This window comes from Anastrepha obliqua, chromosome 5 (assembly GCF_027943255.1).
Source record: "Anastrepha obliqua isolate idAnaObli1 chromosome 5, idAnaObli1_1.0, whole genome shotgun sequence".
Lineage (NCBI taxonomy): Eukaryota > Metazoa > Arthropoda > Insecta > Diptera > Tephritidae > Anastrepha > Anastrepha obliqua.
In genome coordinates, this window is record NC_072896.1 from 5,635,265 (window position 1) to 5,647,735 (window position 12,471).

The window sequence follows — 12,471 nt, forward strand, 5'->3', positions numbered from 1 at the left end:
GTTGTTTAGGGGGAGTTCCCTTATTCCATTCCTCGCAATAATAGACATGTATGACCATAAGCTTTTTTTCCAGCGACCCGCTTCATTTAACCTAAATCCACTTATGGTTGCCGTCTTCATTATATGTAGGTCTGTTGGAATAACGTGTGTCAGTGCATTGAGAGCCCTCCTAGAATATGGTCTGATTGCACCAACCGTTATTGCACAGGCTGATCTTTGTATTCTGCCGAGTAATTTGGTATTGTAATCTCTCCCTAGATCTTTCCACCAAACAACCATATAATAAAATTGGTCGTATAGCCGCCTTATATGTACAACCATAATGCGTGGTGAGATGAAGACCATATCTTCTTCTAAGCATACGTTTATAGGCATCTAAAGCAATTTCTGCTTTCCTTCCACGTTCTTCTGTGGTCTAAGAGTTAAGCTCGTCTAATGCCCCTTGGATGATCCGACTGATTGTATTGGGACACAGTCCTGACGCCATTAGCACCACATCATCAGCATACACCACCGCTTTTACCCCACATCTACTTCCAAAGAAGTGGAGATAATACTCCTCCTGTGGGGTTATGTTGACATTACCCATACTGGATTGCCCATATTCGACGAACACATGTGTTTTTTTTTTAACCAAAGATTTTTTTGATGTTAACGATAATAATCATTTTATTTGGTTCAAGTAGATTTGTTGACATCACTTTTTTAATATATCTCTCAAATGGCCGCTTTCAACCTGTACGGCGTATTGTGCCCGTTTTGCAGCATTTTCCATAGTTTCAGCTAACATTTCGGTTTGAATAGCGGTTATTTCCTCACGGATGTTGTTCTTGAACTCATCTATGGTCTTTGGCTTATTAATATAAACCTTTGATTTTAAATATTCCCACAAGAAGAAGTCAGATGGCGTTAACTCGGGCGAACGCGGTGGCCAGTCAAAATCGCCATTTTCCGACATCCAACGACGAGGAAACAATTTCTTCAAAAAGTTGATTGTGATGCGAGCAGTGTGTGGGGGAGTGCCGTCTTGTTGAAACCGGAACTGCCTCATACGCTTTCGACGAATAATTGGCATCACAAAAGTGGTTATCATATCGCGATAACGCTCCTGATTGACGGTAACAGCTTGATTATCTTCATTTTTCTTCTTCTTCTTTTGTTGACATCTTTTGTTGAATATAAATTTCAACAATTTGGGAGCGCTCGCGCGGCGTGTACTGTTCCATGGTAAAAATCGGCTTGGACTGATGCTTCCAACGCGGTATGTCATTAAGCGATCTGACATCTCTGTCAAAAGATACAGGGTTGCCAGATGGGTCCGTCGAATATGGGCAACCCTGTATTAGCTTTGATGATCCTAACTTCTAGCAGGTTTCTTACTAATGCAATTGTCCATCTCTAAGTCTTTCAACGCCCGTTGGATGGTATCTGTACTAGCATTGTTAAAGGCGCCTTCTATATCCAAGAATGCCGCCATGGTACAGTGTTTGATCTCTAGAGAGCCCTCTATTGTTCGGATTTTATAAGATATAACTCAGGCAGTTAAATTCTAATCCTTACATGCAGACGAGTGCGGACGTGTCTTTTTCGCTCCACAGTTTTCGTGCTTACTAAGCTGTAATTGTATATTTATGTTTATTAATTTGAAGATTTGTGTACATGAGACAGTGACTCTTTTTTTTTTTGTGTGGGCTAAAGGTTGATCGCAACGAAGCCTAAATTCAATATGCCCGGTGCAATGAACTTTTTCATTTGAGCTGTGCTTGCATTTCTGCTGCTGATGTGGAGTTTTTAATCAGCTCTTATCATCAATTCTTTTGTGTAAATTATGCTACTATCCATAGGAGGTCTATCCGCTCTCCTCCTCCATCAGCTTGTGACGATCACAGCGCATACGCAACAACAAGTGCCAGAACCAGTCCCAATAAGTAAATCTAAAATCAGCCTATAAAGAGTTCTAACAGAAATCGCTGCTCTTCAATCCGAGAATGCTCGTGCTAAGGCTGCAATTAGTTCTCTTCAAGCGCATAAGCAGAAAATAGTTTTACAAGAAGACCAAGTATGGATGGAATTCATGTTGCTTAAGGAATTCAGGAACATTTTTTCGATATAAAATTTTGGTATTTTCAATTCTTTGCTCAGTTATACTATAAAGTTATAGTTCATATAGTCGAGCAGCTACTGTACACAGTTTCTTGCCGCTCGTCTTTTACATCAACCTATTTTTTACCAGCCTTTTCTACGTACCTTCATACATATACGTCCTTTGCTAAGCCTTAATCACATTGGAATGCCACCTACATATTTTCATAGGTGACACTGATAATGATGAACGAGGCAGAGAGCGCAGAAAATCAAGAGAACAATACAGGATGGCCGTAAATATAAAAATGTACATAAGTACATACATACATACATACATTCTTATGTAAATATTTTTTATTTGTATGTAAATAAAGAGATACACAAATGAGCATTGAGAAAATGGCACACAATACGAAATTTGCGAGCAACAAAAGGCAACATTTTTGCACAAACAATATAATAAAAATACAGAATCAAAATAAAAGAAAATTAAACGAAATCACAATGACACTGACCGGCGGGATCAGCGAGATTAATGCGGCGTCTGCGATAGGTGCTTTGTCGTTTACTGGCTATTAACTGAACGTAGCGGTACAAATCGGACAAGCACACACCATTAGTTGAGCGCTACGAGTGCGTGAAAGCGGAGCGGTTCGAGGAATAAAAAATTGCTTTAAGATCACCAAAACAAAAAAACACCACGAAGAAATACAAATTGTTGTACAATTGCCTAAATTTTGTTAATTGAAAATATTCGGCAAAAAGTCAACACTCGCTTAGAGGCAAACAATTTCCCTAGTTTTGTTCAAACTCGTTTGTGTGTGCGTGTGCATGTAAGTGTTTATCCATAGTGCGCGATGCTTAAATTAAGCATAATTTGCACATTGTTCGCATCCATTATTTGGCGCACCACGCCGACCAATTGTAGCCGCCCGTCAAGCCATGGCGGCAATGTGAATCAAATTTTGGCAACGAATATACAAAACTACATGGACACAACGGCGCGACCATGTGAAAATTTCTATCAGTACGCTTGTGGCCATTGGCCGCAACAGCACATCGAGCAATTGGATTTCGGCGATACGCTTGGTCTGCTCGATTATGAGCTTAATCGCAAGTTGGAGCATTTGCTGCGGCGCCAGGCGAACGCCAGTGCCATCAATGCGGTTAGCAGCACAACTACTGCCGCCACATCCACCGACAGCCTAACTGATGTCGTTTCCAATTTTGTCACAGCCGCCGCTATGTTGGAGGGTCCATATGCCATGGTTGGCGACCTCGTTGTTGAACCGCAACCCTCTTCGTCGAGCACAACACCAGCCAGCTCGACAGCATCGACTTACTTGACGGAGGATGCGGTGGGTGAGCCGCTGATTTACGAGAAAGCGCGCATCTACTACCGCTCCTGCAAAAAGGTGAAACCGTACAACCTAAAGAAGTATTTACAACTTATTCAACCCGGTTATAGCGCGCACTGGTGCATCTTGGCACGCAATGGTGGCAAGAAGTGGCATGCGGAGCATTTTGATTGGTTGATAGCGATTGCCAAATTACGTTTGTATGGGTTGAATGGCGTGCTATTGAAGGAAGAAGTGCTGCCGCGCTGGGATGAGTCGAGCAGCAATAGCATCTACCTGGATAAGCCGAATTTAGCTGAAACGGAACCAACAGAGGAGGGTATAATGATCGAGCTGCTCCTGGATATTGGCCAAACAAAGCGCGCCGCCAACGAGGTGGCACGTGAGGTACACACTTTCTCATTGCGTTTGCACAAACTGCATGAAATCGAGGACGAGGAGGGCGCCAAAGAGATGCAACTGGGCTATTTGCAAGAATATGTACAGGAAATCAATTGGCTTGAGTTGCTGAAGCAATTGAAAGGTCCTTCTACCAGTCTTGCGACGACAGTCATCATACAAAACATACCTTACATGCGCGCCTTGGTGCGTCTACTCGCCGACACCCCCAAAGATACGCAATGCAACTACATTATGCTGAAGTTCCTGCTCTATCTCAAGCAGCGCGGTCCAGCCGAGATTTCGAAGCATGAATGCATTTCGAGCATGCGACGTGCCATGCCGCTGGCCATGAGCTACATCATAGGCCGTCACTACTACAAGGATGCCGTGCAGACAGATGAAAATGTGCAAAAGCTTTTTGCAAATCTGCAGCAGAAATTCTATGAAATTGTCAGCGATAATCGGCTGCAGCTGCAACGTCCCATTGTGGACACGCTTTTGCAGAAGATCTCCAGCATGCGTTTGCAGATTGGCAATTCGCCGCGCAAAGCCACGCCAGAGTACTACGACGAGTACTACGAACGAGTCGAACTCGATCCCAATAATTTCTATGTCAATCAATTGAGTCTACTGCGTTTGGCTGTCGAGAAGAGCCATGAAAGCTTGGATGCTGTGATCGCAAGCAATTTCAGCTCACCAGAAAACGACTCCTATGTACTACCTGATTGGGTGGGCAGCTCCTCGTCACCGCTCTATGTGAAACCTAAAAATTTGATCATTGTGCCCTACAGTTACCTGCAAATGCCGATCTACCATCGCGGTTTACGTGACATTTTCAAGTACTCAGTGCTGGGTTTTAGCATCGCACATGAGCTGCTGCACGGCTTCGACTCATCGGGCATCGACTATGACAGCATCGGCAATATAATGGGTCCCAGCGAGGAAATTGCGGCAAATCAACGTTTCATGCATGGACTGCGCTGCATGCAGAACGAATTGGCCACTGGTTCGCGTAGCTTAAATGAGAAGCTGGCCGATTACGAGGGCTTTCGCCTCACCTACGAAACCTACTTCAATGGCAATGTAACGCACGAGACAGGTGGCGTGCTAAGCAAGCTGCTGCCACAATTCAATGACAAACAGTTGTTCTTCATCAACTTTGCGCAATTCTTCTGCAGTAAAGTGCAGCGCAGCCTCAGACAGACGGCTTACTTGGAGCATGCGATCGACGAGTTGCGCGTTCTGCAAACGCTGGCGAATTTTGAGGAATTCTCACGCGAGTTCGGTTGTGAGCGACGTGCGAAAATGCAGTCGAAACATCGATGTAAGCTGTGGTGAAGCAGAAGAGTCAAGAGTGGCAGAGAGAGCAGAGAGGGGTAGAGAGAGAGAGACAGTTAGAGAAAATCGTATCAGTGATGAGAACAAGCAATGTTAGCGGAATATTTAAGGTGAAAGGAAAGATTAATAACGTGAACAGTGGGAGTTTGAAAACAAGCACTGAGCAGATAGAGCAATAAAAAAGTTCGTTTTTTCTAGAACTGTTATTATGGAAGTGAGAGTAAAAAATGGACAAGTGATTATGAAGCGTTATGTGCAATATCTAGAAAATGTTTAAAAAAATATGTATATAAATTTAAAAAATAATGTAACTGTAAAATTTTAGTTGAACTATTAGTCGATGTAAATAGTTTTAAAAAATACACTAAACTAAAAAATATTAAGTGAACTACATTATTTTAATAAAAGATTGATGATAAAAAATAATTATTTTGATTGGTGCGAAATGCGCGGGTATGGCGAAAGGGCTTAGAGTCCCTCATACAATTAAAGCCAGTGGAATATTTCACTCAGAGTTGCATTCCTAGAAGTATTGTTTTTGTGATGTAAATGAAGCATTTTCCCTTTATTTGTGACAAAAATGTTCATTCCGGAATACAAAGATGCAAAATTCTATGTTCTAAGCATAACGAAACAAATTTTGTTAATTACCATTTTCTGAAAGTGCACATATCCAAGAAAGTAAGAGTAAGTTCGATTTTTTATGTGACCACTTTGTGGTTAATGTACGAAGATATTTGAATCTTCCCCTGGCCATTTCCCGAATACTACAAGGACCACCTCATCGGATAGAGTCATCGTGCATGCTTCTGCGCCATAAATTAGTTTTGAAGACTCACATTAATTCCGGTTTCTAAGTAAACGAAGTACTCGAAACTGTGGTTATAAAGAATACTGGCTCCGGCGTGATGAAAGCTTAGTGAATATACTTGAAATACTCCTCTTCAAACCCTAGAGACCCATTTAGTTTGCTACTTAACCCAGTTTGGAAAATGTAGAACTCACGTCGATGTTGTTTAGGAACTGTATACGAAAGAATTGTGAGAAAAAACAAAAACAAATCAGTAGAAATAAAAATCAGAGTGCATACATTTTTCATCATTGTTCTGCCTGCTTATTCCCGCTTGTTGTCTGGCATGCAGAGAATATACTCATAGGTACATACAAACACCTTTTTTTTAAATCTTCCTTTTGAATGCAAAACGATAGCAAAGATTTTAAGGTTCTATAGCACAAAAAAAAAAAACAACACTACTCCATCGGTTGAGTTATTTCTGTTCTGTTGCAGTTTGTAAATAAATTTTAAAACTTTTTTTAAGTTTTTTTAAGTTTTTGCAATTTATGGCAAGGAAAACATTTCTAGTGAAATTTGCTTCTATATACTAAAACTTTGTGCAAATTGGAACATTCCATGGAAATTTATTAACGTACAGATTTTGGGAAATACTCCGTTTTTTTTATAGCTAAGAGGACGTACTCATACTAGTTTCTGAAATAATTTTTAACGTAGTTTCCAAATAGTAGTTTTTTTTAATGATATGAAGCGGGAAGCGCTTAGTGAAAAATCGTGAACTCAAAACTTTATTAAGATCATTTTTAATAGCCAAGGTGGGTTGGTTAAAATTTTATTGATAATGTTTGTTATCTTATACGCTGGCTCTTGGATTCACATTTAGAAAAATGGACATAAAGACAAACAAATAATATTTTAAAAATGATTTTTAAAATCGAGTATCTCGAAATGGTTAACGGTCAGTCATAAAATATCTAAATAATAATGTCCTTAAGTATCCAGGACAACTTTTCCGGTAACCCTGTACTTTGCTACTCTATTTTATAAAATGTAAAGATAGAGCAGCATCATCCATGGGTTAGCCACTTTTCCATTTGATTCCAAGCTGATTAAAAATATTTGTGTATTAATATATTTAAGAAAAACAGTGCGTAGTGTTTCATCCTCCGATTTGGTTCATATAAGAATATAAATACATACTTTTTTTCAGTATTCATTGGCATTTCATCGTGGAAAGACTTACGCCTCAACAACGTTTACAAATCGTTTAATTGTAAAGGGTTTTCCAATAACAGGTGATGCTTTCCATTTTAATTCAACCGGGCTATTCGGGTCATGTTCTTCGATTTCGATGTAACTCAAATATTTTGCTTTCTGGTCAAAATAAAGAGACACGTATTTTTTTGTTCGCCCGAAAACATTTTTTTTCAAGATTTGTCGGCAATTTTGTTTTTCGGCTCAAAATCGATTTTTTGAGTTATATAAGAATTTTTTTTTTTTAAATGCTCATAACTTAGTCAAAAATGAACCGATTTTAATGATTCTGGGTGCAAAATGATCGTTATTACTTGCACGAGCGATTTCATGTAAAAACAATTGCAGAAAAGTAACTTAACATTTTTTATTTTTCCAAAAACAAAAAGTGCGAAACAGGGTTTTTACTCAAAAATTCATTACTCAAAAACAACTCATTTTATCTACTGGGCATTCAGCTCAATTGAAGTTTGAGGTATCCTTTTGATTTGGAAAAAGTTAAAAAAAATACACTTTTATTGAATTTCGAGAAAATTTCGGCTTTTTTTTTGCAAAATAAAAAAGTTTCAACTACTTTTTTGCAATTGTTTCTACATGAAGTCGCTCGTGCAAGTAATGACGATAATTTTGATCCCAGAATCATTAAAATAGGTTCACTTTTAAAGCTGTCATTTTTTGATATTTGACAAGTAGGAACTACGCCATTAATAAAAATGGAACGACACACGCTTGAACAATGCATTGAAATTATTAAAATTCACTATAAAAATTGTGAAAATTTGGCAGAGACGGTTCGCAAAACTCGAACATTTTTGGGTCATCGTGAAGCACCTTATCGGACCAAAATACAGAAATTGGTGAAAAAATTCGAGCAGTTGGGACAAGTTAGTGATGTGAAGAATAAAACTCGCGCACGTCGAAAGTTGTAGCCAAAAGTGTTGGAGGTAACCCAGGTTTGTCCATTCCTCGTCGTTCTTTGGAATTAGGGATTCCACAGACGTCACTACACCGTATTTTGCATAAAGATTTGGGTCTTAAGGCTTATAAAGTCCAGTTAACACAAGAACTCAAGCCGGCCGATCATCAACAACGTCGTGTCTTTGCTGATTAGGTCGTTGAAATGCATGAGAATGAACCGGAATTCGATCGAAAAATCTTTTTGAGTGATGAGGCTCATTTCCACCTCGGTGGCCTCGTCAACAAGCAAACTTTTCGGATCTGGGGCTGAGAAAATCCAAGAGTTATTGTTGAAAAGCCTCTCTATCCTCAATGTGTGACTGTTTGGTGCGGTTTATGGTCCGGCGGAGCCACTAAACTTTACTTTTTCGAAAATGAAGCTGGAGCAACAGTTATGGTGAATGGATTGCGCTATCGAGAGATGATTAACGATTTTTTATGGCCGGAATTGGATGGTAATGATCTGGATAACGTTTATCTTCAACAAGACGGCGCTACGTGCCACAGGAGCAACGAAACCATTGATCTTTTACGGGAATAACACCTCTTATTATATTGGAAAATCCTTTATTACGAAAATCGTCTCTGTGAAAAGTGTTCATCGGGCGCTTATTCAGCTTATGGTGTTCAATAGCGCGATTCACTAACACATTTTAACGATATTCGTGTTGTTTTCTTTCCTTACTTACAATTTTAACGATTTTGCTATTAGTAACCATAGATGTTAAATAATGATTAGATAATGCTAATGATTGCTAATTAGCCTTCTTTTGTGAAATTCTCTAATTCATTAAACAATTAGAATTAGTTCAACTAATTCCCATTAGATAATTGAAATTTTTATTCTAATGGTAAAACTAATTGCAATTAGTTGCCATTAGCAAAAAAAATTGGTTGACCTTTACAATTAGAAATCTAATTGACTTCTGCTAATGCAATTAGATATTCAATTAGTTAATTCTAATTCGAGCTAATTAAATATCTAATTGCATTAGCAGAAGTCAATTAGATTTCTAATTGTAAAGGTAAACCAATTTTTTTTGCTAATGGCAACTAATTGCAATTAGTTTTACCATTGGAATAAAAATTTCAATTATCTAATGGGAATTAGTTGAACTCATTCTAATTGTTTGATGAATTAGAGAATATAAACCAATTGCATCAATTGCTAATTCTAATTGGAACTTAACATGTATGTTAGTAACCCATTCATAACGACATTAAAATCGATAAAACAAAAGCAGCTGTTTGCTTAACCTGTCGATTATCGCAAGCTGAATGACAACAACTTTTGTGTGGTTAAATTAAACCAAATAACAAGAATTAGTAGTTTGAATTAAAACTATGAAATTACGAGGTGTGTTCAAAAAGTATCGTGAATTTTGAATTTTCGCAGGCTACGTATATTCGAATTTCGATTTTTTTGTGGCGCTATGTTGGTACTCATGCCTCTCACCAATGCGGACGAGTTCGACAACAGGCGAAGAAATTGATGAAGTTAATGGTATTGGCCAATCGTCGAATCACAGTTAGAGAAGTTGCTGAGAACCTAGACATATCGATTGGCTCGTGCCTTTTGATTTTTTTGAATGATTTGGGCATGAGACGGGTCGCCGCAAAATTCATACCAAAACTGCTCAATTTCGACCTAAAGCAGCATCGCACGAACATTGCAAATTTGCTCCAGAGGGTCATAACTGGTGACGAATTGTGGGTTTATGGTTATGACGTGGAAATATCTCAATGAAAGCTGTCGCATGAACCAAGACCGCAAAAGCGCGCCAAGTTCGGTCGAATGTAAAAGTTTTGCTTACCGTTTTCTTCAGTTGCAGGGGCGTTGTGTATCATGAGTTCTTGGCACAGGCTAAAACGGTCAATAAGGAATATTACCTGCAAGAAATGCGCAGTCTGCGCAAAGCAAACCGCCAGAAACGCCCAGATTTGTGGAAGAACGAAAATTAGCTCTTGCATTACGATAACTCCCCTGCTCACACATCGTTGCTTGTGCGCGAATTTTTGGCCAAAAACAACACACAAATGATGCCACAGTCACCTATTCCGCAGATCTGGCCCCCTGTGACTTTCTCTTGTTCCCGAAACTGAAGAGGCCCATGAAAAGACGACGCTACGCTACGATTTATAAGATAAAGACGGCATCGAAGGAGGAGCTGAACAAGATAAAAAAAAATATTTTTTGAAGTGCTTCGAAGATTGGAAAAAACGTTGGCACAAATGCATAATATCTCATGGGGATTACTTTGAAGTGGACAAAATAGATATTAATGAATAATTAAATAATGCAAAAAAAAAACACACAAAATTCGCGAAACTTTTTGAACACACCTAGTATCATATATTAACAAAAACTTATTACAATAACGCGAATATATATTTCAAGTATTTGACCTATGATTTATCGCGTGAAGAGGAGGTAGAGAACCCTCAAGCAATAAATCGACGTTTGCTCCTGGATGTGGACAATCCTTCCCTCGTCGTTGCAGGGAAGTTCCAATAACTATGTATTTCAGTTACTTCCCGTGACATGTTGACAGTCATCAGGAAAACAGGTAAATCTTGCAGTATTTAAGCTAATTTAATTTTAAACTCTGTCTTTATATTACTAAGTTCTAGCTGCACTGCGATTTTTTGCAACTTGATGTTATCAACGATCCGTAGGTGTGCAATGGCGGATCTCCATGAGCCCGTCGCCCATTATTAATATAACAGATGAAATAATTTGTTCCATTCTTTGCGCAAAGGTGAGGTTTCCTACGACCCAAGTGGAGCGGCGAAATAAATTTTTGATCGAATTGCTTGGCTGTGGCATGATTCCTTTTAAAAGCTGTCGATGATATCCCAAAGCATTATATGCACAAAAAAGAGGTTGTCTGTAAAATCGGTTTACTGATGATAGTTTAACGTGATAACGTCATAAGAAAATACTGATTGAATGGTTGCATTTTTCAAAAGAAAATTTTAATTTTATTTGTTTGATAGATATTTTGTATGGATATAGAGAATAAGTTAACATTAACATAACATAACATAACATAACATAACATAACATAACATAACATAACATAACATAACATAACATAACATAACATAACATAACATAACATAACATAACATAACATAACATAACATAACATAACATAACATAACATAACATAACATAACATAACATAACATAACATAACATAACATAACATAACATAACATAACATAACATAACATAACATAACATAACATAACATAACATAACATAACATAACATAACATAACATAACATAACATAACATAACATAACATAACATAACATAACATAACATAACATAACATAACATAACATAACATAAGATGCTGTTCAAGCAAGGTAACGACGCATGAGCAAGATAACGACGCATTTTTTGGTTTAAAAGTTAGGGAATCGCACTACAGCAATGATAATGGCTACGTCAGTAAACAAAATTGCCGTGTTTGGGCGCAAGATCAACTCGAAGAAATTCAAGAACAGCCATTACATCCACTGAAAACAATCGTGTTGTGCGGCCTATGAGCTGAAGGAATTATCGGCACATATTTCTTCAAAGACGCGACATATTTCTTCAATCGCACCATGATAGCCGACTTTTTGATACCGGAAATTGAAGCCAGTGATGCCCATAGCTCTCTTGGCTTCAACAAGATGACGTGAGATGCCGTAAAGTCCGTGAAACAATGGTTTTACTGCGCCGCCGTTTCAGTAAGTAATTAAATCTCATCTCAAACCAGTGGATTGGCCACCAAGATCGTGTGATATCGCACCTTTGGACTATTATTTATGGGGTATGTAAGGTCTAAATGCTTTGTGGATAAACCAGCTTCGATTGAGGCATTGGATGCCAATATTACTAAAGTTATTCCCGAGATACCGTCCGAAGTCCCTCAGCGAGTCATTCAAAATTGTTATTTAGGGGTGGCCGAATTGTCTTCAAAAATAAATATCATGAATGGTTTCTACAAAAATAATAAAGGTTGCCCAACCAATTTGATTATCGTTGTTTTATTCAATTTAATAGCTGATACCTTTGCATTGATCACCCTTTAGCACAATTAAGTCCCAGATTTACTTTTTATATTGTAAAACAAAAAGTTCCTGTAAAAAAAAATGTATATTTGGGTGGACAATTTTTTCATACCTGGTTTCTGCTTCAGGGAGTCAAAGTAATGTACAAAATCAAAAAAAAAAAATCATATGAAAATTAAATCTTCATTTTTGTCGGTCAGTGCAATTGGAGGAGTACAGGAAAATATTTCAATATC

General features: G+C 38.2%; 2 protein-coding genes across 2 annotated transcripts in view; one reads left to right on the forward strand and one right to left on the reverse strand.

The window, feature by feature from the left end:
- Positions 1–12,471, reverse strand: part of LOC129247314 (lachesin) — a 151,694-nt gene that overhangs the window by 32,450 nt on the left and 106,773 nt on the right. The window lies entirely within an intron of this gene.
- Positions 2,646–5,588, forward strand: LOC129247132 (neprilysin-4). Its single transcript, XM_054886083.1, has one exon. The coding sequence runs from the start codon at positions 2,943–2,945 to the stop codon at positions 5,160–5,162; it is 2,220 nt and encodes a 739-aa protein (XP_054742058.1). The 5' UTR covers positions 2,646–2,942; the 3' UTR covers positions 5,163–5,588.